The 25,873-nt window shown below is 38.0% G+C and overlaps 1 protein-coding gene across 3 annotated transcripts in view; it reads left to right on the top strand.

Annotated features, from left to right (window-relative positions):
* The window catches only part of LOC101851124 (phospholipase DDHD2), a 27,772-nt gene extending 2,716 nt beyond the window's left edge, over positions 1-25,056 (top strand). Inside the window, exons 2-22 of one of the 3 annotated variants that reach the window (XM_005097631.3) lie at positions 1,284-1,304; positions 3,744-4,019; positions 4,436-4,837; positions 5,554-5,750; positions 6,204-6,347; positions 6,594-6,617; positions 9,304-9,367; positions 9,643-9,732; positions 10,201-10,342; positions 12,256-12,358; positions 12,804-12,909; positions 13,426-13,514; positions 14,123-14,287; positions 14,737-14,832; positions 15,303-15,418; positions 15,908-16,112; positions 16,661-16,672; positions 17,175-17,268; positions 18,854-19,060; positions 20,215-20,353; positions 21,149-25,056. In XM_005097631.3, coding sequence (XP_005097688.1) covers positions 1,284-1,304; positions 3,744-4,019; positions 4,436-4,837; positions 5,554-5,750; positions 6,204-6,347; positions 6,594-6,617; positions 9,304-9,367; positions 9,643-9,732; positions 10,201-10,342; positions 12,256-12,358; positions 12,804-12,909; positions 13,426-13,514; positions 14,123-14,287; positions 14,737-14,832; positions 15,303-15,418; positions 15,908-16,112; positions 16,661-16,672; positions 17,175-17,268; positions 18,854-19,060; positions 20,215-20,353; positions 21,149-21,653 — 3,197 coding nt within the window. In that variant the 3' untranslated portion in view covers positions 21,654-25,056. The remainder of the gene's footprint in view (positions 1-1,283; positions 1,305-3,743; positions 4,020-4,435; positions 4,838-5,553; positions 5,751-6,203; positions 6,348-6,593; positions 6,618-9,303; positions 9,368-9,642; positions 9,733-10,200; positions 10,343-12,255; positions 12,359-12,803; positions 12,910-13,425; positions 13,515-14,122; positions 14,288-14,736; positions 14,833-15,302; positions 15,419-15,907; positions 16,113-16,660; positions 16,673-17,174; positions 17,269-18,853; positions 19,061-20,214; positions 20,354-21,148) is intronic. The other 2 variants (XM_005097633.3, XM_005097632.3) reach the window with 2 other exon arrangements.
* The last annotated feature ends 817 nt before the right edge of the window (positions 25,057-25,873 follow it).

Genomic DNA, 25,873 nt, shown 5'->3' on the forward strand with positions numbered 1-25,873 from the left:
GCGGGGGTCACGCAACTGTTGTGTGAACCGTCTGAAGTGAGTTAAAACAAGAAGTGAAATATTAGGCTACTGCTCATTCTGTACTGAAAAATAGCTGCGCATCTCTCACTCTCATTCGGATAAAACATCAATACCGAGTATTTAAGTCAGTATCGATATCGAGTACTCTTGAGGCCAAAACCGGAGAATGTCAAAAGTGAGAACAGTACTACTTAAGAATGTGGGTCCCGTCTGTTTAGACTTTGCATCGTCCGCACAGAGTACTGGATATTGATACTGATTTGAATATTAGGTAAGATCTATGTTTTATCTCAATGAGAGCGAGAGATGAGCGCTGTTATTTTTCAGTAGCCTACAAAATGAGTAGAAAATTTCACTTTTTTTTTACCAAAGGGGGGTTCAGGTGCCCCCTGACCTAACAGAAACATGGGGGGATTTCAAGGGGCCCCTCCTGAATTTGACCGTAATTTGATGTTTTGCAATTAGGTTTGATATCTCTCCATATTGGCATGCGCGTCAAAAGTAATCGTTTAGAACCAAAAATAATCACCGGTGGGGTAAAAACTAGAAAATCCCCAAACGGGACCCACATTCTTAAAAGTAGTAGCAGTGAGAACTGCACTGTTCTGAGGTTGTGTCATTGTTGATCAACTGTGATTGATAATTTTGTCAACGAACGAAAGTCGCAATCAGTTTCGGAAATTGCAGTTCCGACTCTTCAGATTGTAGGCCTAGGTGAAGAAGGTACTGGGGGGAGGAGGAGGAGGGGAGCACAGACTCAGTCAAACAATACAGTTTAGTAAGCCTTCTTTGCTTTAATGTTAAATTTGGGGTTTCATGAGCCACACTTGCTGACTTGCCCCCTCCTTCCTAAATGTAACATTTTTTTTAAATTGTCTGATTATAATAGTTGTGTTGCTCTTTCAAATTGGGTCTTTGAATGAGCATTAAAGTTTGTTTTTTTAGTGTGTTGCTCAATTGTGGAACAATAAAAAATGTATTGGTTGTATTAGCCCTATTCAATTTTATATATATATACACATGATATTCCCAGCAAAGTGGATGAAGATTATTACTTTGGCACACTTGATAATGATCTTGGTAAATTGGTAATAATTAATAACAATGTGGATACTCAGTTACTCACCAGCTGCTCTTGTCTAAATTATGTGCTCTTTGACACCCTTATGTGGTCCCTTTTCATCCTTGTATCTTTTTGTGTTTTATGTACTTCCTACTGTTGTCATAGTTCTTCTATTTAGGGTGTCTCGTGTATATTTCAGATGAAAGACGTCCTTCAAACAGTGAGAAAAAAAGCATGTTTTCTGTGAAAAATGTCAAATCAAAATGATCACTGTTTGCAACACTGTTTATCCTTTTTGATGGCTTTGAACTGCCTTGTAACCTACAGATGCTTTAAGATGTACCTGGCTTGAGAAAGAAAACAATTGTAATGCCATTTCATTTCCATTTCTTCCCTGATAGCACTTTTTTAAAACGAAAATTTTGTTTAGGTGTGCATAACCTTTGGCAGCTTTCCAAAGGCCAATGGTAACTTGGCTTATGTGTGTTTCTGATACAGAGAGCTCTGTCTTTAGATGTGTTGCTGATTAGACTGCTTATTTTTAATTTGCCTGTCTAAATGTTGTTTGTGTTTTCTTTAGCAAACCCGCTGCTCATTACTGATGTTAATCTGGTTTTTCCCCACTAATGATGAGAGCTGGGTGTTCTTTTTCCCGTTTTGAGAAAAAGTACTTGAGTACTAAAGATAGTATGTTGAAAGACTGATTGTATACGCCATGCTCTATAAACTTCCTGTCTCAATAAATAGAAAAATAGCTTGATATTAAGGGGGCTCGATACTTACGGGACAACATTTTTAAAACTAAAGACAAACTGAAACAATTTTGTCACAGGCAGTAATTATGAGATGAAAGATTCATGTTCAACTTCTGACACACTCGCTTAAATAAGCTGTTGCCATTGAAATGACGGCCATCTTGAAAATTGGATAGAAAGAAAATCGTAGAGGTTTTTTTTTTCTCCACCTTTTCTGCAGTTTTTAACTTTTACAAATTCTGTAACTTACAAAATGTCACAAATAAATAGGTGCTCGCAGCTGTCTATTTCAATGTTCAATACTATACTTAGAAAGTATCCAAAATTGTTCTCAAAGTTGAGGATATGGAATTTGATCTTTAAAAAATATTTTTGGCATGAAAAAAAAATGTGCATAAAAAATTCTAAAGCGAAATGTAAAACAAAAACTAACCAGCCCACTACCAGTACAAACCATTGCTCTAACTACATGCCAAATTCCAAGTCTCTATGTTTGGAAAATTAAAAAATGGCATATATGCAAACAAAAAATGGTGAAAAAGTGTGTTTTGAGAAAAACAAGGTTAAACATCGAACATGTTACAACACAACGTAGAACACAATAAAATTGAATTCTGTTAATGTTAATCACTAGTGTCAATATAATCTAGACTGAATGAGGGATCGGAAAATACCAAAAGTAAAAAATGCTCAAAGTGAGTGAAAATCAGTCCGCGCGGCCCTAGACCCAACCCTCAAACCCCCTTAAATTTGAAATGAATCGTTTCAATGGACCATTTTTCCCTGTCTGTACATAAAACTAGATATTTTTGAGTGTTTTGTGTTAAAAATCACCTTGTACGGCAAAGGGAAGTGGAGTTAAGTCATATTTCTTGCAACAAGGAAGAATATATGTGTCCTGCAAAATGTTAAGGGTTGAGAAATAAGAAATACTTCATTTTGTCCTATTCTGCTGAAATTACCACCTCGCATTTATTACAACTGTGCTTGTTTTGTTCATATTGATTTTTCCCTCTTTTCTCATGCATATTCTTTCAAGCAACTTAGATTTGGGTTGAAATTGATCATTGGACTTTAAACAAATATCTTTATTGAATAATGAATGAATACTTCAGTAATGTGATGAGCTACTCTGACTTTCTCACAAGCATTACTCAACTGCCATAATTTTATTTTTCATGTTTTATTCTGAGAATAAAGTCCCCCTAAAGCATCTCTGTCACTTCCACGGTCCACAAGCATGAGATTTTTTCCCCCTGATTTGTGAAGCTCTATGTATTTTTTTATGCGCTACTGTAGAGACAGAAGAAATTCATGTAAAAAAAAAGTATGGTCAACAAGAGTCAATTATAACTGAATTTTATATTTATATCCTGCAAATGTCTTGCATATAAATCCAAGAGAATCTTTGGAAGTATTTGTTATCATATGATATGAAAGTGCAATGCAAGTTTGGTATCTGAGAGATTTTGTTGGAGGAAAAGTTAATTGTGTTTACATCTCTGATACTAAGTAAAAATTGAGGATTCACAATTGTTTCGAGTGTGTTCACTGGCCAAATGAAAGTTCCCTTTTATTTCTGTTGTGTGAGTCTTGAATTTTTGCCTTGGATTTAATCATGACTTTGTCTTTGCTTGGTTACAGATTCGAAAAGAAACAAACAAACATTTGCCTCTAAGGAAAAAAAAAAATCCCTACTGTCTGCTAATTAGTATATTTGCAACAGAATTGGTACAAACTCTATTACTGCAAGCAAATATTGTAGTGTGAACTTAATTTTTGTTCGTAAAAGTTTAGTTTGAACAGACGTGGGATGTACGCCTGTATTATTATAGAGAAATTTCCAAGTTTTTTTTGGCGCCTCTTTTCAGTGAAGTTCATTGTGTTTTTTTCTGCGTATGTAGGAGAAGAGGCAGAGGCAGACAGCTTTGTGGGTCAGTCTTCTCCACCCCAAGGACAGCCTCTGCCTGGCCAGCCAACCAACTATTTCCAGTCTTCCGGGAGTCCTGGCTATGATCCGTTTGCTCAAGTTGGACCAGGCCAACCACCGGTTTCCACCTCTGCTGCTCCTTATGTCCCTGCTCAAATATCTGCCCCTGCCTCTAATATGCTGCCCCCCATGTCCCAGTCACCCATACCTCCTTCTGCTGCTGTGCCTCCTCCATCCCAGAGCCCTGCTGGTCAGTGACAGTTTGCTTCTTGTCTTTTTTGCAACATAGATTCAAATCATTTTAATTACTTTGGTATTGACTAGTTGTTTTCCAGAGGGTTGGTTTTTTTTAATCTGCTGAAGGAAGTCATTCTATTTTACAGAAATTTGTTATTGGTTTGTCCCTCTTTTGTAAGTCCATAAGACAGCCACATGTACTGCTGATGGTAATTTTTTTAATGGGTCTTTTTATTGAGTCTCGACATATAACTGTTATGGGGTAAAAATGAAGAACATTGATTTTGCTTACATCTTATGGAATAATTATTTCAGGGCATAGACTTGCTCTGCCGATGTTACTTGGGCATGGAATTTTATACTGCATGATGTTTGGATTTTGTGAGATGAATACTGATTTATGCCTATTAAAAAAATTTTTCATAACAGGCGGTGGAAATATCTACCGTCAAAAAGGAAGCCGGCTTCAGTATGCCCCTCCACCAACAGGGCTTGGCGCACCCACTCTCCCACCTTCAACATTTGCCCAGCTGCCCCCCTCGGGAGGCCCTCAGCCCCCTACAGCCATGGTTCCTCCCATGACGTCCTCTGCCATGCCTCCTTTCCCTCCAACTGCTCAGGGACCACCACCCCCGACAGCAGCTGTCCCTCCCATGTCTGGAGCCGGGCCCAGCCCCGCTGTGGGACAAGACGCTTCTGCGTACACGGGGGGTTTGTACTACACACCGGTCAGACACCATTGGTGTTTCCGCCAGGATCAGGGGGAAGTGGAGGTGTGGAGACCCTTCTCTGTCATTGACAGCTCTCGGTTGGAGATGGCATTCAGTACTGGTGAGGGAGTTTTTTTTGTAACATTCTTTTAGAATGGAAAGCTCTCTGACTTTCAGACCTATTGATTTTTCTTTTATTTGTTTTTTGAAATATCAGAAGATGACATGTAAAACTGAATTAATATCCTTTACATTTCCAAAAGAAGTTTTCACCTAATCTTAAGATTGTAGTATATCTGGGAGTTAATCTATTTACTTGACACTATGTCTTTTTCAATGATTTTAGAAACCTATTGACCTGATTGGCAAATCAATTCCTTTGTCATCTCCACTGGGTGCAGTAAGGTCATCATCAGTTACCATGGGGGCATTCTTTATCCTTGGTTCCAACTCTCCATTGCCTCAAGCATGCCAATGACGGCAGTCTGTTCCAGAGAATGGAATAATAAACACATAAACATTGCTTTTATGAAATTGTGAACTACAGAAGTCATTTATGTCATCTGAGCCTATAAATGCATCCTTATTTTATGGATAATATTGGGGGGTTTTTCAGACAAGATTCGTCAAATCAGCATTTATTGCCATCCATCTACCTCAGCTTCGTCCGACGTTGTGTCCTTGGGAAAGGCACTTTACACAAATTTCTCACTTGGCTCGCTCCTTTCGGAGATGGACATTAAACTCGGAGGTCCTGCATATTAAATATCCTAATAGTGTTGATAGGGGTGTTGAATCTATGCCAAATTTAATATTCTTGTGCTTTTGGTCATGCAGGTTTACAAGAGAACCCAAGCAACACTATGGTACTCACCAATGGTGGCCGCTACGACGTGAACGTTGGGAGTCGTGTTCGTACGCCTGTCTACTGGACGGAAGAGCCAAAAGCTGTGAAACGCTGTTCTTGGTTTTATAAAAGAGAAGGAGATAACCGGTACATCCCATATGAAGAAGAATTTTCCACTCGTCTAGAGGTTTGTCTTTTCTCCTTCCCATGGATCCAGTTTGGTTTGTACATGCATTCAGATTAACTTTTTAATTTTGATTTGGGAAAAGATGTTGAGGATGGAAGCTTGGGGATTTATTTTTGTTTTTCCTAGAGGATAGTGTGGGACATGAGCTAAAATCACCCTCAGAATTCATCTTCTTTCCAATAACATGTTTGTTTGTTTTTTCCAGATTTGCTGTGCAATGTCATTATTGTGATTAAACTAAGAGATATGTCAAGTGGATTTTGACTTGTGTTGACCGAAATTTGAGATTTTATTTTGTATGCTGTCATCACAGGTCATATTATTTATGCATCTCAGTTCAAGTTTATCTTAACACTGGTTACTATTAGGCATGTGTGGAGTTACTCATTCATAACATTTTGAGTTGCCCTTTGTGAAAGAAGACACTGATAAGTATTTCAATATTTCTTTCAGGATGAGTACAGGAAGGCAATGGAAACAGGGGGATGGCACCGTAGACTGGAATTTCCTGGCAACATCATCATAGTTATGCATAATGCTAATGTAATAGTGCAGTTTCCTGCCTCTGCAATGCCAGATGAGTGGGGAAATGTTCAGGTGAGTCGTTTGTGCCTTAAAGCATCAGAAATGAGCATGATATTAACTGCATATTTTTCCTGCATATTGGTGGATGTTTGCCACTTTGACAAAGTAATAAATGCGGTATCCTAGAAGTCCTAGAATGTGTAGAATTTGTTTCTCTGGTACAGCTGCTATGTTATGCAACTAAGAGACTAACTCTTTGCGAACTGTTACTGTAACTTTTCCTCTAATCTTTTGTTATCTTCTCTGATCTTACCTCAGAGTCAGAACATTTATTCTATGACGGTGAGTTTGGCTCTTGTTGTGTGTGTCTTTGTTTTTGTCGCATCTTGCAACTCTGGTGCACTTGAAGTTAATTTTTCTCTTGTTTTGCCATAGAATATTTATTCTTCCTCTGTACGAAAATGCCTGACTTCATTTTTAGGCTTTGTTTAAAGCTTTAATATTTGAGCAGATTATGATCGTTTCAGGCTTTTCTGTAAAGCCAGCTTTAAGCTTTAAATGTTGTAACTCTCTGTCAGTATTGAATGTAATAGCCACTGACTTGCTTTGCACCCTCTTGTTGAAAATTATTTCTGAATTTCGGAGTCAAATGTGCACCGTTCCGTAATGTTTTCAATACAGTTTGATTGGATGTAATAATGACTATGAACAAATCACAAATTGTACCTAAATTTTTTTTTTTTTTTTTTTTTTTTAAATTTAATTGTGGTCTACAGATGACAGAATGCATAAATGTGATCTTTCAAATTTGAATATATGTATAAATTCGTTTGAATGTAATACTTTAGAAACATATTTTTCTCTCAAAATAGTTGTTATGCTTTGCTGCGCAATCAAATTAATGCTCTGCAGACCTGTGGGCTGAAATGCCCCTATCAATTTGAACTTAATGTACTGATTTGTTTTTTAAATTCCAAGGTTCTCTGTACATGTAATTACGTCTCATGTCTGGGTTATTCCATAGCACTGAGTCCTTCCTTTTGTCTTCAAGGACACCATCTGCTCATATGATATAAAGTGTCTGGGTAGGGGAAGGAGGGCTGTTGGAAATTATCTTTGGTTAACACCTTGTGGATATTACGCTTTTAACTTGATTTATTCTCTGATGTTGTCTTTTTGCATTGCATCAGAAAGAGGGATTTTAAGATTTTACATGTTTACTTTGGTTTGCATTGTTTGTATTGTCATATATAATTTAGTAGTTCTGTAACCCTAACACCAGCACACTGTAAGCTAACTTAAACATTTTGCCTTCTCCTAAACCTTTTGCCTTCTGGAAGTATATATGGGTTAGACTGGACACTTTTTGACGGGGGGAGAGGTTGGTTCCTCATTATTAAATAGAGTACATGGCAGGGGTTGATATAAAATAAAGGGTGACCTTATTTAGGCCACATATGGCCTAAATAAGCTAAACCCCCCTCCCTTACCTTATTTAGGCCATATGTGGCCTAAATAAGCACTCCCTAAAATAAAATGCAGGTGGCCTTAACAGAAATTTTATTGTGATCAGTTGTATGGGTACTGCTCTGCATGATATTGAAATTGATTTTATGTAATTTCAAAAACGAAGGAAACATTTATTAAATCACCTTTCTTACCAAAAAAAAAGAAGAAAATTTATTTCGGATGCATATTAAGTGCATTTTGGTGTATTCATTCATACTAGTCATACTGTAGTTGTCCCAGAATAACCTCTGTTTACACCCTCTTTGCTGTGAAACAATCTTGGGCACTGGTGGTATAATTATGTCTTATTTCATTTCGCACTGTCCAAAGTTGAACTAACAGGTGTACACTAATTGTGCTGTACACAGTACAGGTTGTGTTGGTTTTTTACAATGCATCTTTAAAAAACTGACGACATGTATGCTTTGACTTGTTTGTTCTTCTTTTTTTTTCTTCTGTCATATGTGAGAGAGGATTCTGGATTGGGGGAGGGGGCTTTTGAGATGATGTATGACTAGATTATTATCAGGACAAATGCACATTTCAATTGTGAAAATTCAAAATTACTCCATATTGTGGAAAAGTATAGATTGTGAAGCACATAGAGCTTGCTGTTGAACGGGGATTTGCGCTATACAAATGCTATCTATTATTATTAACAGCTTATTTCCCAAATCATAGTAATACACATTTGATAACATGACCAGTAATTTGAGAGTAGCTGTATTTTATGGTGAAGTATTTTGGCATTTAATGAGTGCTGTTCTGTAAACTATCATATAGCTGGAATGTGCAGTACTTTGAATGGAATGTTGCAAGTTGTGTCTCCTCTGTGTTCCCTGTATTCTGCTCATTGTCCTGAGCTGCCAAAGACTGTCAGACAATCATATTTTCCCATGCACGCATTATCTTTGCTCCTTGAGATGGGATATTATTTTTCATTGGTTATTGGCTTGGGCTTGTGGAGTTTCTGATGTCTTACTCATTTCATTATCATCTCATCTGTCATCTTGCATTTTTCTTCTTTGAATTCTATTACTTCTTTCAAATCAAATCATCTTTGTTCTCAATCATGGACTTGGTTGGTGGGTGTTGTGTTGCTGTTGGGTCCTTCTGTTTCCTTTGCAGTGTAACTTTTTTTTTCTTTGTATGCTTCTATTTGAAATGGCGACACATCTCTTTTCTTCATTCTCATTTGTTAAAAATGGGACAGTATCATTAGTAAGCTTTATAAAATCTTTAAGAAATAGGATGCGTAAGAACAAGTATAATATTGGTTTTTATCACAAGGAGCCACGATCACTATGATAGGTTAACACATGAAGAACCGTAAATTTATTTAGGTTGTTGAATAAACAACTGTCTTTGCAGCTTTTCTTTTGTTTGTATCAGAAGATTACCTCACAAACCAAAATATAGGTTTTCGGGTGAATAACACATTTACTATGTTTTATGATGGAATAATGACTGTTAATTGTGTCATCATTTTCATGTTATGTTGTTTTAATAATCTACTTAGGGTGATCAAATGCGACCTCGTGTGGTGAAGAGAGGAGTTGATGATTTTGCAACAATAGAATATGGTAAGTTTTGGTTAGAAAAACGATACTCTTGTATTAGGTCAAGCATATTATATTTTTGTATAGAAAAATAAAAAGTGTAATCTAATTCCATCAGACAACTTTTCCACATTTTTGGTAGATAAAGGAATTAATATGTGGTTGCCAACAAAATGAGGACTAATCTAGTTGATACACTCGCTTTGTTTGAAATAGATGAGAATTTTGGTTTTGTGATGTTAACCTGATGTTTATAATGTGTACATTATTATAATGGAAACATTTTTTTTTATTTTCAGGTGAGAGGGAAGAAGTGGACCATCTTGTCTTTTTTGTGCCAGGCATTGAGGATATGTCAGATGTAAAGGGGAAGTCAGTTGAAGCTTTTGGTAAGTTCTATTTATTTTATGTCTACTCTGTAGAATTTATTTTTAGATGTCATGGTTCTAGACAGTTTTTTTAATTCAAGTTCAAAATAGTGTTTGAAATGTGGATTTTAAACTAGATCTTCAGCAAGACTGAGTATAAGTTATAGCAAGTTGTCATAGCAGTGCAGGAGGGAGATACACAAAAAACAAGAACAGAAGTAGTTGTAGGAATAATATTATGTACCAGTGTAAGCATGAGCATGCTTATGTCTATGACTGGTTATGTTGATGCACATGCTCATGCATTTGTACACTTGTTTCTTACTTTGTGTTTCAAATCATTCGGATATTTTATATTTTGTGACTATACTTCTATTATATTATGAGTGGAATTATTTGCTATGAAATATGGGTCTTTAGCAAAATTCAAATGTTTTTGCCTTAATTTTTTTTGTATATGTATGTTCTATTGTGATTTTGTTGTTGCAGTTGACGACTTTCGCAGCAATACTCTGAACCTCATGCAGTCCCACTTCACACAAGCTTTTCAGGCTAAGAGTGTTAACAGAGTGGAGTTCTTGCCTGTGGTGTGGACGCAAGCTTTGAATAATGGTGCATCAGGGGCTAAAGAGTAAGTTATGGATCATTTAAGTGCTCGTTGTGGGAGTCGGAACTGGCAATAAAAGAAATGGGAGATCACCTAAGCCTTTTAAGAGAAACATGACCTATGTGCAGGACATAAGTCTTTTTCTGAGATTGTAGGTGGTATTTCTTTTGCCTATTGTTATTAACACATTACACCCTAACTCGCCCGGGACCACTCGGAAATTCCCTTACGCGCTCCACCCTGACTCGCCTGGAACCGCCCGCGCTGACTTAGCGTCTTTAGAAACGAAGTCTCGCCTTGATGAGACTCTGGGGCCGAGAATTTGATCTGCATAGTTATTGCAAAAAGTTTCTTCTTTCGTTTGATACCGAATCAAAATTTTTCGGGCCAGTAGTTTTAGTATTAGAGCCGAACGAAGTGCGATCGCGTTACCGACACTTCGAAAGTGTCTCGACTTATTGAAAAACGACGCAATTGAGTTCAAAAAAGGAAATAACGATGGATTTGAGCAAAAACAAGAATGTGACAAATCAGATGACTCAGATTTTGATGAAAACGTTGTAGCAAGAGTTTGGGGCGATTCAGATTGATCAGACGTTGAAAATCTAGAATTTAGATCTAGGGCCCGACCGCGAGGCTGAGAATAGGTAATTGGTAACTGGTTACGTCAAGGGAAAGCATGAGCAAGCTGTCTTGCTCTTTGTATGAATTTGGCAGTTTTTGTGCACCTTGACATGATGCCAGGTAGCAGACACTTACTGGAAGTCTTCTTCAGGTTGCCTTCACTGCTTAATCTTGGTTATCTTGCGTTTTTGTTCGTCTATCAAAGTGAGAAACATATTCTAGTCATTCTGTGATCAAGGGTGACTGCGCAGATGACTAGACAGACAAATTTACACTACAAAAGTTCTGTTACAAAGTGGACAGGTGATGATGGCAGCAGTTGAAGATCTGTTCTTCCTAGTCAACCTTCACTGCTCAGCTGCAGCAATTTGGTTATTTTCACAAATCTCTTCACCCTTGCAAACAATTAGTCACCACTTGACTTTGTCTTGGACAGCCTGTTCACGTGTTGTGTGGTTGATGCTGAAGGCCTTCAAGGAGGCTTTGAGGCTGTCTTTGAAAGGCTTCTTCTGGCCCTCACAAGAGTGTTTATACTTTCCTAGTTCACCAAACAGTTATTTCTTGGGCAGCCGATGATCTGGCATGAGTGCTAATTGACCTGCCCAGTGAATCATGACTGCATTAAGATGGTGAAGATGCTAGGCAGGCCTGCACATGTGAGCATTTCAGTGTCTGTTAGTTTTAGTAGAGGTTTTACGACGCTCGCAACTGCATAAGATCATATGAGCGCCAGAAGATTGGAGGTGTTACAAGAGCGTACCAAACATAAAAAAGAACAAGGGGGGATAAGGAAGATAGATTTTTTATAGGAAAGAAGAAGCAAACCACACCAGAGCACCCTCCAACCACCCACATTTTAGTGTCAGAAAGCTAGTCATGCCTTTTAATGCCTATGAGTCCTCTGAGACTGATGGTGTCAAAACAGTTCTTCAATTTCCGGGCATCACTGTTGTATACAGTCCATGTTTGGCAGCCATAGAACAAGGGGGTTAGAACTATGGCCTGATTAACCTTGAGCTTGGTTGCTAAGGTGATGCTTCTCCTGGTCTGTACGTTCTCATGGAGTCTACTGAAAGCAGCACTAGCTTAGCGGTAAAGTTTGAAAGAATGACTTGTTGAAATATGGATCTTTCCTCGATTCACTTCAGGGATTAATAGCAGACATAAAGTAAAAATAATTTATTGGGTGTACCAGATGCTGAATTTTTAAGACCAACTTGTTTGTTCCTTTATTTTTGGGTTTTTTCTTTCAGCTTGTTTGAAAATTGTTATAGTGATTGTTCTGTCATTTCTGTTCAATACTCTCTCCTCAGACAAGTGGGCAGTGTAACTTTACCAAGTACCTCCAAGTTGCGGCATTTCATCAACAACACTCTAGTGGACACTCTTTTTTATACTAGTCCCCTGTACTGTCAGGTAAAGAATTTTGACTTGGCTATGGGCACTTCCTGTTTAAAGTTTGTGTTCTCTCTGTGTACTTATTGCCAGTGAATTCTTTTGACGAATCATTGAACTACATTGTAGTCAGTGCGCCTTTCTCATTTTCAAAATTGCTGTTTTTGAGCCATGATCAAGGTTCTGTTTCATTAGAATTGAGATAATTGTGGTTAGGCTGTTTGTTACAAATTTTTGACTGGACCTGCAAATATTTCTATATTTTGTAGCAGAATGTTCATCTAGTACTATGCGATTGGCTTCTTTGTCTTACCCACATAACACCCATGTGTATGCGCATTGATGCTTTCACAGAGATTGTGCCAACCAATACACTGCCCTCAGTGAGATAGATGGTGTAAAATAAGTTAATATCTTCTTGTCGGTTGTCATTTTCATGATGTGTGCTTGAACTTTTTTTTCACAGAGAGTATGTGAAACAGTTGGTAGTGAAATGAACAGAATGTTTCACATTTTCCTGGAACGGAACCAGTCTTTCAGTGGAGATGTTTCGGTAGCCGGGCATAGTTTAGGTGAGTACAGTGCTTGCTTTTAAATTTAATGTTCTCATGACTGAAATAAATTTGGATTTAAAGTAGGGAGTTTGCAGACATTTAGAAATGCTCTTTACGTGTCTGTGTGTGTTTTGTTGATTTTACGGAAAGGAGTTGATGAGGAAATGTTATGGGATAGATTTTTATAAGATGTAAGTGTCAAAAGTGTTTTTCAGTTTGTGACTCGAAATGTTATTGTACTTTTTCTTCTCCTTGAGCTGATTTTCCTGTGGTTGTAAAAGTGTTGCAGTATTCTTGATGAACATTTTTAAAGTGATTCCAAGTTTGTTACGGGTACATACTCTTTGTTACTGCTCTCAGTTTTGAAGAACAAATTGCGATGTTTATTATTAAATTCATTTCATGTACATGTGACTGCTGCAGTATGCCTGCATTTGAGTTGAAAATAAATTTTTTTGTTATGTAAAACTCTGTGCTTCACAGTCTGTGTAAGATTTAAGTTCAGTGTTATTTTTGGGTAATCTGTTATTGCAGGGTCTGTTATCTTGTTTGACCTTCTGATCAACCAGCGACTCCCAGGGGAATCTCAGCTCGCTCCCACTGACCTTGTGGCTCCGTCAGATGTAAGAACTTTTTTTTCGACAATTCTTTTCTCAGAAAATATAATTAACTGAAACTTGTATCTCTTCATTAATCTGTGATATAATGGCAGCTCAGGGAGAAATTTTTACTTGTTGGATGTTTACATGCAAATAATGTAATTTGTCGTGCTGAGCCAGCTTCTTTTTTTAATTTTTAAAGTGATCCATTCAGACTTCTGTCAGGTATTTGTTGTTGTTGTTGTTATGGATAGCAACAGCTGGGCTCTCGCCCTTCTGTCCAGTGCCATGTAGTGATAAATGCAGGTTTGCTGCTGTTGCGTCAGGTATTTGAACACACTCAAATATTTTTCACCTCTGGCTTATCCTTTTAGATGTGCTTGTTTGAAAGCGTGTGTGTGCATGCGTGTGTGAGAGAGAGAGAGAGAGAAACATTTTGGGAAAGAGAAAAATTAGAATCCTACTCGTACTTGAACCCTGACCCTCAGTGTCTTTACCAAGTTAGTGGCCAATTGCACCACAAGTTTCTGTGAATGCTAATGGCCACTAAAAGTGTCGTGCAATTATAAATATATAAAGTAGTTCATTTTACTTTTTCTTTAAAAAATCAGTTCTTTTGTACTTTTTTCCAGGTTGTTCCAGATGTTTCTGCAGTGTCACAGGCCTTGAATGGGGATGTTTCGGCAACGGAGGACAAGGAGGAAGAGGAGCTCACTCTAGAAGCATTGTTGTCTCGTGTAGGACTGCAAGACAAGGCCACTTTATTCCAGGAAGAACAAATGGATGTTGAATCTTTGGTAAGCTTTACTTCCGGTGTCTGTTGTCTCTTCACTGTTGCTGCTGCACGCGTTTTTTTCCCCCACCGTTTGCATATTTTTGTGTACCTAGCGCCCATGACTTTTTTCCGCTCCAAATATCAGTCTGCAAACATTTTGAATATAAAGGAGTCTTCATCATTGCCTTTCTCACCCTGCACCAGGGTATAGGCCAGGAATAAAGGAGTAAGTGCTCATCAATATATTGAAAACGATATGTTTCGCTTTATGATTATAAAGAGTTCTAATTATAAGGATTGTGAGGAGGGGTTTGTGACAGATGACTAGGTCTTCTTCTACTCTTGAGGTGTATTTTATATTATGATGGTATACATTCAAATTTGGGATTGCTTTCATGGCAATATATTTCGTGCCTCATATTCTGTTGAGTTTCCCCACAGATGCTTAATGCATTTTATTGTCTGTTTTAGATAATGTGCAGTGAACAAGATCTCAAGGACATAGGTCTGCCCATGGGCCCAAGGAAAAAGCTTCTGGGATTGTTAAAAGAAGAACAAGAGAGAAAGGTAAGTGAAGATGTCTGCTTTCGCAGATTTACAAATGTCATCTTGAGAATTTCCAGTGGGAATGCTTTTCTGTAATGCTTAGTTAAAGACTGCCATGCGCCTTTTTGCAAAGTGACGTATGACAGAATCTTACACTGAGCAGTCGATATGTTTCCTTTAATTCCCTTCACATGCTGTGTTGCTTTTGTTTTTCACTTTGTTTCTTTTGTCTCGATGACTTTTGATGAGACACATTATCAGCTTAGCTGGCATCATATTAGTAAAGGTGCAGCTGACCTGGATCTTAGTCCCTAATCAGATTTTCTTGATCATTGGTTGTTTGAGGAGTCCACTTGCTCTGTATGCCTTTGTGTAAACTCAGAAGTGCTTGTTACAGTTAATGCTTTAATTTAAGACGTTCACTGAACCGTTATTATGTTGTTAATTATTACAGTTGCAGATATGATTTTTTTTTGTCAATGACCTTACAGCAGACCAGCCAGAAGGAAAAAGCAGAAAGAAAAATGAAGGAAGAAATAGAGAGAAAGCAGGCGGAGCTGAGGATAGCGGCAGAAGCTGCTAAATCTGTTTCTTTGGCAAATGAAGGGTAAGAATTGCTCTTGTATTATTCTAAGATTTTTTAACTAGCTCTCTGTAGGAAAGGAGAAAAACAAGAAAGAGAATGAGTGAAGATAGTTCTTGAAGTACCAGCTAAATATTGAGGCTCAGGTACTATTTATTGTTTAAAAATCTTGGAAGTGGCCAGATACCGTGTGTTCTTGTTTACTTTTTATGAATTACAAAGTGAATTCAAATGTGTATTAATGCTTTGTGAATATAGTATACAGTAATTGTAAAGATCATCTTCTTCTGTAAATCATGGAGACTGGTTTAGCTGGTTTGCAAAGTGTCTTATTTTGTAGACTTACAAAATGTATGTCTTTGTATCAATGTATTTTGAAAAAATGTTTTTTTAGAATCCGAGGATAAGATAGTTTGCTCTGTGGAACAATAGTTTCTGTTTGAATGCATGTTTACAGTCATGTTTTACATTTATAAGGCCTTAAAAATAATATGTTTTCCTCTTCTTCTGAAGCAATCAAGTGACAGCAAAGTATATCCAAGGTCATTATGGAGCAGGCCAGTTGAAAGTCTCCTACCCTCAGCTGGACTTTACTCCTAGTGCTTTATTTGCTCTGGGTTCACCCATACCAGTATTTCTCTCTCTGCGGGGAGTTCAGGAAATTGGAGAATTCTTCCAGCTGCCTACGTGTCCAAGAGTCTACAATATATTTCATCCAGTGAGTCGATGTTGACTTTTTACATTATTATACAGATTTGTGTCATTTTTATGTCTGCATTGTGCATATAAATGCCTTTGTACGTTAATGCTGCATGTATTTTAATACCTTTGTGGGCTCTGATATGTATTGTAGAGTGCCTTGAGGATTGTGAGTCATAGAAATACGTCTTATAAATTGCAAGTGTTTTTATTAATTTTATTTTTGTTTGAGAAATGCAGTAAACAGAAGAATTAAGTTTTATTACTCTTAAGAGTCCACGTAAGTTTTGGACAGCTCATTTTTTAAATTAACAATTGTTAAATTCTGGATTTGTTAATGTATGTGTATTTTTATGTTGTGATTGTTTTTTATGCTGTTATATGATTCACAATAGATATTTTTTGTTTTAGTATTTTAACTGAATGTCTTTACTGTTGCGGACTTTTACCGGCACAAACATTTGGGGGAAGGGGGGGGGGGGGGGTGTTCAAAACTTGTTTGTACAATATCCTGCCTGATATAACGCATCATTGATTATTTTTTCTTATTTCTTTTACCTTTTACAGTTTGATCCTATGGTGAGTACTGATATTGAGACATTTGCTTTCCCCTTTCCTCATTATTTTTGTTAAAGACACACAACTTTTATACCACAGACAGAGATTCAAAATCTGCCTAGCATGAATATTCTGAACTTTCAGTTTCAGAGGATTTTAAATGATATGAACTATATTTTTTTTTAATTCAGTGTTTAAAAAAATTAGTGTGTGAAGTGTTTTTATCAGAACTGCTCTCTTTTTTTTACATATGTGTTACTCATTTGAGCAGATATAATGTTGGTTTTTTTTACTGTCTTTACTCAGGTATACTGGAGAGAGAGAGTGAGAGGGGGGGAGGGAGGGAGAGAGAGAGAGAGAGAGAGAGAGAGAGATCGCTATTGGAACTGTGTGGTACTCATGTTCTTTGTATTATTGCAAAGGTTATTGAGCACTCTCTCTGTGGAAGTGCGCTATACAAGGGAAATTTTCTTTTCTTCTCTTCTTGTCATACTGATGATTATTACAATGCCTCACAACACAGGCATACAGGATGGAACCTTTGATCCGTTCCAACACCTCCACTGTGAAGCCAGTGCAAGTTCCCCATTATAAAGGAAGGAAGAGGCTGCATTTAGGTAAGAAAACTTTCGAACAAAGAGTATTATTTGTATTCAGTGACCTGTGTGATTTGTCTTTGAGGCCTAGGTAGTGTTGAGGGAACTTCTTGCAGTGTGTACTAGTATATTGACTAACTTTGTCCAAAATCATGGTCCCGATTTGGATTTTGAAAAATGACTGCCTTGCGCCCGACAGGACCACCGGTGTCTGTGGGTAGAAGTTAGGCTTGCAGAAGACTGGAGTTAATTTATGTGTGGGGAGAATTTATATCAAGTATTTTAGTCTTTCTGCTGGAATGTTGTTTTCCCAGGGCTGCTCACCATTACGAATTTGGCAGAAATCATTTCGATTTTAGTTCAATTTTCTGAAAATATGATTGTTATACCCCTGATTCCAATTTTTTTTTTAAATTGGCTAGTACAACCTACTGCCAACATTGCCTTCCTGGTGTATAAGGGGAGAAAAATAGAAAAACTACCAGACCTGGTCAGTCTATGTCACCACATCAAGTGCAGCTGTCTGACTTTAACCCTATCCGTACACCTGGGGTCATTTTGTACTCCAGGAGTTGTATTCTTCACATTTCAGAACACTTCTAGTGCGAAGTTCTCTCTGAGACTTTCAGTATTTCTCAAAAAATCATTTTGACAGACTGCTTTGCAAAGCGTACGGATCGGATTAACGAGTAAATTTCCTCTTTGGAAAGTGAGGGCACAGAGTTCCTCATGTCGTATGGATACGATAGTAAAACACAACATACAGATAGGGTTAACATCCTCTTTGCATTGACTCCTTTTAGTCACTCTGTGCCACTTTACCCTCAGAAAAAATTAGACTTTAGAAGTGCCAAAGCCAGTAGTAAGGCAAACATTACGTTGACATGGTGTTATAAAATTTCTGCCCTATTGTATCATCACACCTTTGCTTTCGTTACATTTATACTATACTCATATACTGGACTACAACTTCTGTCCTTGACACCCCATCGCAGAAGATTTTCCTACAACTTCTGTCCTTGACACCCCATCGCAGAAGATTTTCCTACAACTTCTGTCCTTGACACCCCATCGCAGAAGATTTTCCTAAACCATATTACGAATTTTTAAGGCAGTTTACGAAATTTCCTTGGCTGATTAGTAAAACACATGCTTGTGAGTGGGCAGCTCTGTTTTCCTCTCAGTTCAGGTTGGGTCAAAGCCTGCCTCCTAAATGATCTAAATTGAGCCGATAGCATAAAAAGTACCTACATTTTTAAAAAGCAAAAAACATAAAGCATTTCAGCATGCCCTGGTTACTTGAAGAGGCTTTTGTTTTATCCTCCAAGCTGACAGCTCAGACATACCTATGTCGGAGATGAAAATTTGTCCAAGAGTACTATGTACTTTCTTTTCCATGTCCTTTACCGTAGCCACTAGTATTCGGTGTCCCAGAATTGTTCGTTTTTAAGTTCGAATGATTTTGAATGAAGAATAGAAGTGTGTAGAGTGCTGTTTGATTTCACACTTTTCAGGATGTTACGGTGATAAGCAGGGAACAGTGTGTATTTGATTTATGTCGCAGTCTATTACGTATTGGACTGATTTTTGTTTTCTTCCCCATTAGAATTCAAAGAGGCCGTGACAAGGTATGGAACAGACATAAAACAGAAACTCATCGACTCCTTCAAGAGCACATGGAATTCTATCAATGACTTTGCAAAAGCCCACACGACCGGTGGAAAGGCGACGACAATGGAGAATGAGGTGCAGTCTGGAATGAAAGAGATGATGTCCCATATAGCACAGCAGCATTCAGAGGACGATAAAGCTTGTGAGTGGAAAGTGTATTTGTTTGTGTTGGTGATTCATACCTTTCCAAGAGGCTCTCGTGGCTTAGAGGTTAAGGTGTTTGCCTCTCATTCAAAGGTCCCGTGTTCGAATCTGGGTAGCGCCGTAAAATGTTTTCTCTCTAAAATTGTCTCCTTTTAACTCCTTTCCTGCTTTCTAGCAATGTTCTGTCGTCTTCGTCTCCACTTTCTGCCCCCACCCCCTCATCTCCTTTGCTCCATCCTCTGGGCTCGTAACTCTTTCTGCAGCCTTTCTACTGCTTCTCCTTTGCCCCTTCTTACTGCTGTCTTTCAGCCACACCCCTGACCTTCTGGTAGGAAAGATCTACACCAAGCCTTCTTGGACAATAGCGAAAAATCTCGGAGGTTCCGTGTGCAAGTTGTGCACTTTGAAGATCCCTTAGTAGTCTAATATCGATAAGAGTAGGCTTCAGCCGCCACCTGGGCAAAATTCGAAATTTCCTACCAACTGAAAATGTTTAGTGTGTCGCGTGGGCTCATTTGACCTTATGCAGTTGCGAGCGCCGTAAAACATTTACAAAAATTATTGTAACCAGTAGGTAATTCCACAAACTTGGCAGACATTCATTCATTTTCACTTATTTTTTTCACTTTCGTTCCTTTGCATTGGTAATTTGAAAGTGTCAGGGATGTTACTAACTAGTGCTTTTATTTACTTCTGAACTTCTTCAAATGTTGTTGTTTTGGGTTTTTTTTTATTAATAAGGGTATTTTTTTTAATGGTCTTTTGGTCACTTGTTATCTGTTTACGGTCATGTATTGATTGTGTGTTAATCAGCAAACACAAAACAATATTGTTTCTTATCATATTCATAAGTAACCTACTGTTATAAAAAATGCACTTTGTTAGTTTTTTTTTTCAACTAGTTTAATGTTCATGTAGTGATTGTTTTACCTCCAAATTTGGTCTTGAGAAATGGCAACCTTAGGGGAGAATACATTTCTTTTAACAGTGATGTTTCTTTCGATGTTAAAACCTTCTGTTAGTTTGTGCTTTAATCTTTATTGGTTGCTGTTTGCTGAATATTTCGTTTTACTTTTTCGTTCCTATGAGCAGTTTGTGCTGATGGGGGGTATAAACACGCCGACCTACATTGAAACATTTTTCTTTCTCCAGCTGTGTCATCCATGGCTGAGGAAGAGATCCACATGGGACAGCTGAATGAGGGCCAGCGAGTGGACTACGTCCTGCAGGAGGGACCTCTGGAAAGCTTCAATGATTACCTTTTTGCCTTGGCTTCTCACTCTTGTTATTGGTCAGTACCTAGGGAGTACCAAAGATTTTGTACAAAACTTTAATGTGTTCATGATTTGTGGAGTTTGTCAGCGTCGATATTCTACTTTGTGAAATGTTATTTGTTCACGCTGTACACGTTATGATCTAATACCAAGTAGACACTGCCGATCGGATGCATCGGATTGAGTCAGGGTCAGCCAGATTTTCCTTCACAGATGGGGCAAAAGCCACCAGTTTTGCACTATATGACTAATTTGACCTGTGATCTTAAGTACACAAACAGGTTTGAAATTGAAGATCACAGTCGGATTTATTTGAATTTGGTTATATTGTGCTTAAATAATAGCTTTTGCCCCATCCATATTCTGGCTGGCCCTGACTTACACCAATTAATCAAATGAGCAGTGTGCTTTGGGTTTAACGGAATTCCTTTGTTTTATACCAACTGTCATTTTGTTTTGTAAGCTTTTAAGATGTCCAGTGAGTAAAATGTTAGAAATATGTGCAGACTGTGAGGTTGTGTGAATTGTTTCATGCTGTGTCATTGAGCGGAGTATTATTCTTTTGGCTTCTTGTGGACACCTGTGTGTCTTATGTTACAGTTGTAATGTAACTGAAGGAACGGGTATTGACTAAGTTGTTAAGGTATCAGATAAAGTTTAGACACCTTTAGTTACAAATTCTGACTTCCACTTATTTTTACTTTGTTGCGTTGGCTGTGAGTTGTGAGATAACACTTTAAAAATGTTTATATAGCGTATGTTGCTATGATTATATACGTTTGTACATTTTCTACTTTCTGTTTCCCAATCAGGGAATCTGAGGATACTGCTCTTTTGGTGCTGAGAGAGATCTACTCCCCGCTGGGAATCAGACCTCAGATGCCAGGCGAAGACAGCGGAAAATCCTCCCGAGAGTCTTCCCTGCCCCCACGACATCCAGCGGGACCGCCTCCTCCCTCAACACCAAAGGCCGGGCTTCCTCCAGCACCGAGCGCCTTCCAGACCCCGCCACACAGCTCTTTTCAACCTCCTCTGATGCCGTTTCAGAATAACGGTCTGCAGCCCGGCGGCCCTAACCCTGGGTCCGCGTTCCACACCCCTAGCCCCATGCAGCCCCCTCCGGCTGGCCCGCCTCCTACCATGTTCAGCCCAATGGGCACGCCTCCGACGGCTGGTCCAGGGGGGATGAGGAAGTCGCCGTACGTGGCTCCTGATTTCTCCAACCTGCCCAGTAACATGGGAGCAAGCCCTACTGGACCCCCACCCATGGGCCCGGCAGCTGCCGGTGGCTACCGTAGAATGCCTCCGCCGCAGTGAGGGGAAACAGATTTATGTAGGGTTTTTTTTACAGCGTGCCCCCATTAGAATGGATTTGAAAGGGGATATGTGTGTCCCATTATACTCGAGTCTATTTTACCCGAGTATAATGTTATTTCATAATAGGCCCAGAGGCTAACATTTTAAACGTACAGTGCAGATATAAATTGAAAACAGTGAAAAATCGCTCTTTCATCAACAAAAATATCAGGGTATCACAGCACTGCTACTGGAAGGTGTCAAAAATGAATGCAGAGTATTTAGTTTAGCGGTTGTGCCTTCAGAGAGAGGCTCTACGTCACTACATGTGATGTGAACTGAAACAGTATTTTCTGAGATTTCATCGTGCCCAGGCAATGAAAGTCTTTTTTTAATGAGGGTGCTTTGTAATGTGACCAGTTGTCACCAGTTGGACCAAACCTGCTCATCAGTAGTGAATCACATCATGATCAGGTTTAGTATATTATATCATAGCTGGGAGAGGGCTGATGGGGGCGGAGAATAATCAATGTATAGTAATTTGTTTGGGGGTTTTGTTTTGTTTTTGTTTTTTTGGGGGGGTTTTTTGTTACCTTCATTTCATGAAATATGTGGTCAGTGAAAAATATTTTGAAAGTGGAGAGAAAAAAACCCTGAGAAACAGCTTTATGAATGCCCAATTAAGTCTATAGTTACTTGACTCTATGTGACCCAGCTATTGAGTTCTCTTGAAAAGAAGTAAGGTTTGCTTCAGGGGTTTTGGAGGTCTTAAAACTATTATTGGCCCCTTAGCTTGATTGGAGTATTCCTATGTATCGATTGCTATTACTTCCTTAAATAGCATACATTTGTTTTCGGCTAATAGGGTATTGAGTGGAGTATGGGTGTGATAAAACATACTTTTCTATCATAGTAATGTGTGTATATATGTTGTTGGATCGAGAACCAATCTTATGTTACTGGAATTAAGAGTCTAGGAACTATTTATTGAATGAAATGGATGAAAGTATGTGGGCTGCTGTTAATCCCTTGTATCAATAATATATTTCTTTCCGACTTCAATGAAAAAGACTATCTTGAATTAGCCAGGAAACCTTTACGGGATTTCCTATTTGTGGAAGAAGAATGGGTGTTAAGAAAGGAAGAAATTGAATGCATTTAAATCTGGGGTGTCGTTTTTTCCGTTTTGCAGTTCTTTGATCTGACTCAAATGAGTACATTGAAACATTTTTCTGAAAGCCATATTTATTTATTTATTTTTTGCCCATATTTAACTTTGGCAGTTCTTTTTATTTGTGGGTCGGAATCATGCTTGAAACTCAGCATAAGACTTTGTCTTCATACACTTTTTCTCCATTTGTTTGTACCACATTATATGGCTGTGTTGTAATAATTTTTTTTTCAGTCTGTTTTTTATGTTTTCAGTGCTTTGTCCTACAATAACCCATATGATGACTTTTCTGTTGATCGTTTATTACTTGTCTGGATGATTGGCAGATGTAAAGAGAAAGAAATAAAGTATGTTTGTGGGGGAGAAGAATATTGCAACTCTTCACAAACCAAAGCATGTTGAAATGATGATTACTGGCTATCTTAACTGTACAATGGAAAAGTCAGAAGTGAAGGAAAAAGCATTTAATTGTTACTTTAGCAGGTAGCAGTGCAAAACATGATTTATTTCACTTCTGAACACTATATTGTTATGTATCAAATGCATAGATATTTATTCTTTTTGTATTTATTATGGTTTATATTATTATTTATGAGGATTTTAGAGATATAACGGTATAACAGCTTGCCATGCTGCCATTCAATGATGGACAGACAGTGTAATTGTTTTGCTCAGGTAGCCTGTGGTTGCTAATTTTGTTTTATTTGCAGTTTACTTTTCTTTCCATTCTTGGAAACTAACCAGTCAACTGACTCTTGTTCATGTTATGTACAAGTCACTTTACATGATCATTACATTCATTTATGAGATGCCGGCTATACTGAATTCCCTGCAGCTGTTGCACACATTTTGCCATGGACTTGTTCTAGTCAAGTGTTCATTTGCTTGAAATTATGATTAGTGTGCAGTAACCCTTGTACATTTCCTAAATGAGATTAGACTATCTGGTTGTCTGTAGGCCAATATTGAGGGTCATAAGATTGTGATCTTAGACTGGCACTTCATATCTTGAAGTCTGTTCCCCCACTGTGCACAGAAATTAGCACTAAAAAAACCCCAACTGAATACAGTAGACTATGAGGGAGAAAGACATTTTCAAGGCAGAATACTGATGAGGAGGGGTAGTATGATGTGAGAAATTACACTTTTCATGAAAGGAGCAGGTGAAAAAATATGGATGATGGAGGTAAAAAATTGTGTTCTCTAAATGGCCACAAATAACTTCCCCCAAGATGTAGTTTATGAGTTGACCTAGAGGTAATGTTTAAAGTTGTAATTTGAAACTAACACGAGAAGAGGTATTGAGGTCAAGTCAATTCACATGAGAATTTCGAAGTAATTTCTGTATCATAAGGTGTCACAGAGTTTAGTTGTTTCGTTGGTTTTTTTTACTGCTTTCTGATCTGGTTGCGTGGGGCTTTATGTACCAGTACACAGGTAGGTTAAATACAGCAGCCAGCTTGAAATGAAGCTTGTCAGATTTTTCCTCTTTGTCACCAGATAGTTTTCACTTTTTATGAAAACAAGGGCGTGAACTATTGGGCTGCTTTACTTCATACTCTTTGTTGGTGAGAAATGATTGAATTCTAAAACGATCACATTAAAATGTTCTCTACTCCTGTTCCAGGTCATTAAGGTGTTCCCTTCTTCTAGGCTATTGCTTATTATTTTTAAAGCATTAAAAGGTTTTGTGACTTATCTATTTTCAAAGGCATTTTGATCACATCACTGCAGGTTACTTAAGTTTATTCATTTGTTTGCGTTAAGATAAATTCAAGGTGCTGTCTGTGCAATGTTTTCATTGTTCCTTGTCGCCCCAGAGAAAATATTATTTTCCTGTACAGAATCGAACATGCTACCAGTAAGGATTTCATGGTTGTTTGTGGGGTTAAGTGAATGGTCAAACTGAATGTCAAGATGTGAGTTTCAATATGGATTTCCTTTGGCTGTGTGCACAGAGTGTATTTCTGTGATGTGTCGTTTCTGAATGACTGAACTTTCCTTCATTTGTTTTCAAGATGTACCTACCATTCGTTTACGAATACTTGCCCTGTCACTGTGTTAAGATTAACATTTTCCTCTTGGTGCAGGATGTATAGTTTCTCTCTTTGTTTATGCTCTGTTATGTATGGTGTTCAAGCGTCTCTGTGAATATGATTTCTGTGTCATTGTGAAAGTGGATTCTGTATCTTTTTGGAAGCAAGGAGTTTCTCCCTGTAACATGCTGACATCAATAAAACATGTAGGAGAGGATTTTGTGTTGTTCTTCTTTATTTTTGAAGTGCTGATGAGGTTGATTTTTTTTTTAAGATTATAGTAACAATAAACGTAGCCAAAAGGCGTGCGCTAATTTTTAAAAAAACTATATTTGCATAATCTTTTCTGTGTCCTTTTGTAGTTGGTCAGTTTCTTTATTTTACTGCTCCACTGCCTGACTCTCACTTTACTCCTTGTTCCTATTTTTGTGGGTGGTTGACGGGTGATCTGGTGTGGTTTTCTCCTTCTTTCTCCTTCTTTCTTATTGAACACATCTATTGTCCTTATCACTCCTCCTTCTTTTTTGTGTTTGTTATCTCTCGTAACACTTCTAATCTTCTACACTTACATGACCTAACTGTGTTGCAAATGCCGTAAAACACTTACTAAAAAGCTCTTGTTTTCCTTTCACCTTTTTCTACTTGTCTGGAGGCATGTGCTGTTGCTCTCTGCCACTTGCCCCAAGTCCTACGAGAGATGGACTTTAGTCGAAAATCCCACTTCCAAAAATGACCTTACTGTGTTCAAAAGAGAGTGAAACTCATGCCATTTCATATTTCATACTTTTTAACATTTTCTGCCTGTTAGTGACTCAATCTCCCCCCCCCCCTCTTTGATTCTGTCTGTTTATATATCTGCCTGTCTGTCTATCTGTCTCTCTCTCTATCTCTCCATTTCGTATCTATCTAACTATTCAAATGTCTGTTTACCTAAGTATCTGTCCGCTTTACGTATCACTCAATCTCTCCGTGTATCTAACTTAACTCCTCGGCTATGTCGTATATTAATAGAGGGAAAAATGTGTGTGTGTGTG

The sequence above is a fragment of the Aplysia californica genome, unplaced genomic scaffold (assembly GCF_000002075.1).
Source record: "Aplysia californica isolate F4 #8 unplaced genomic scaffold, AplCal3.0 scaffold00159, whole genome shotgun sequence".
NCBI classification, from domain to species: domain Eukaryota; kingdom Metazoa; phylum Mollusca; class Gastropoda; order Aplysiida; family Aplysiidae; genus Aplysia; species Aplysia californica.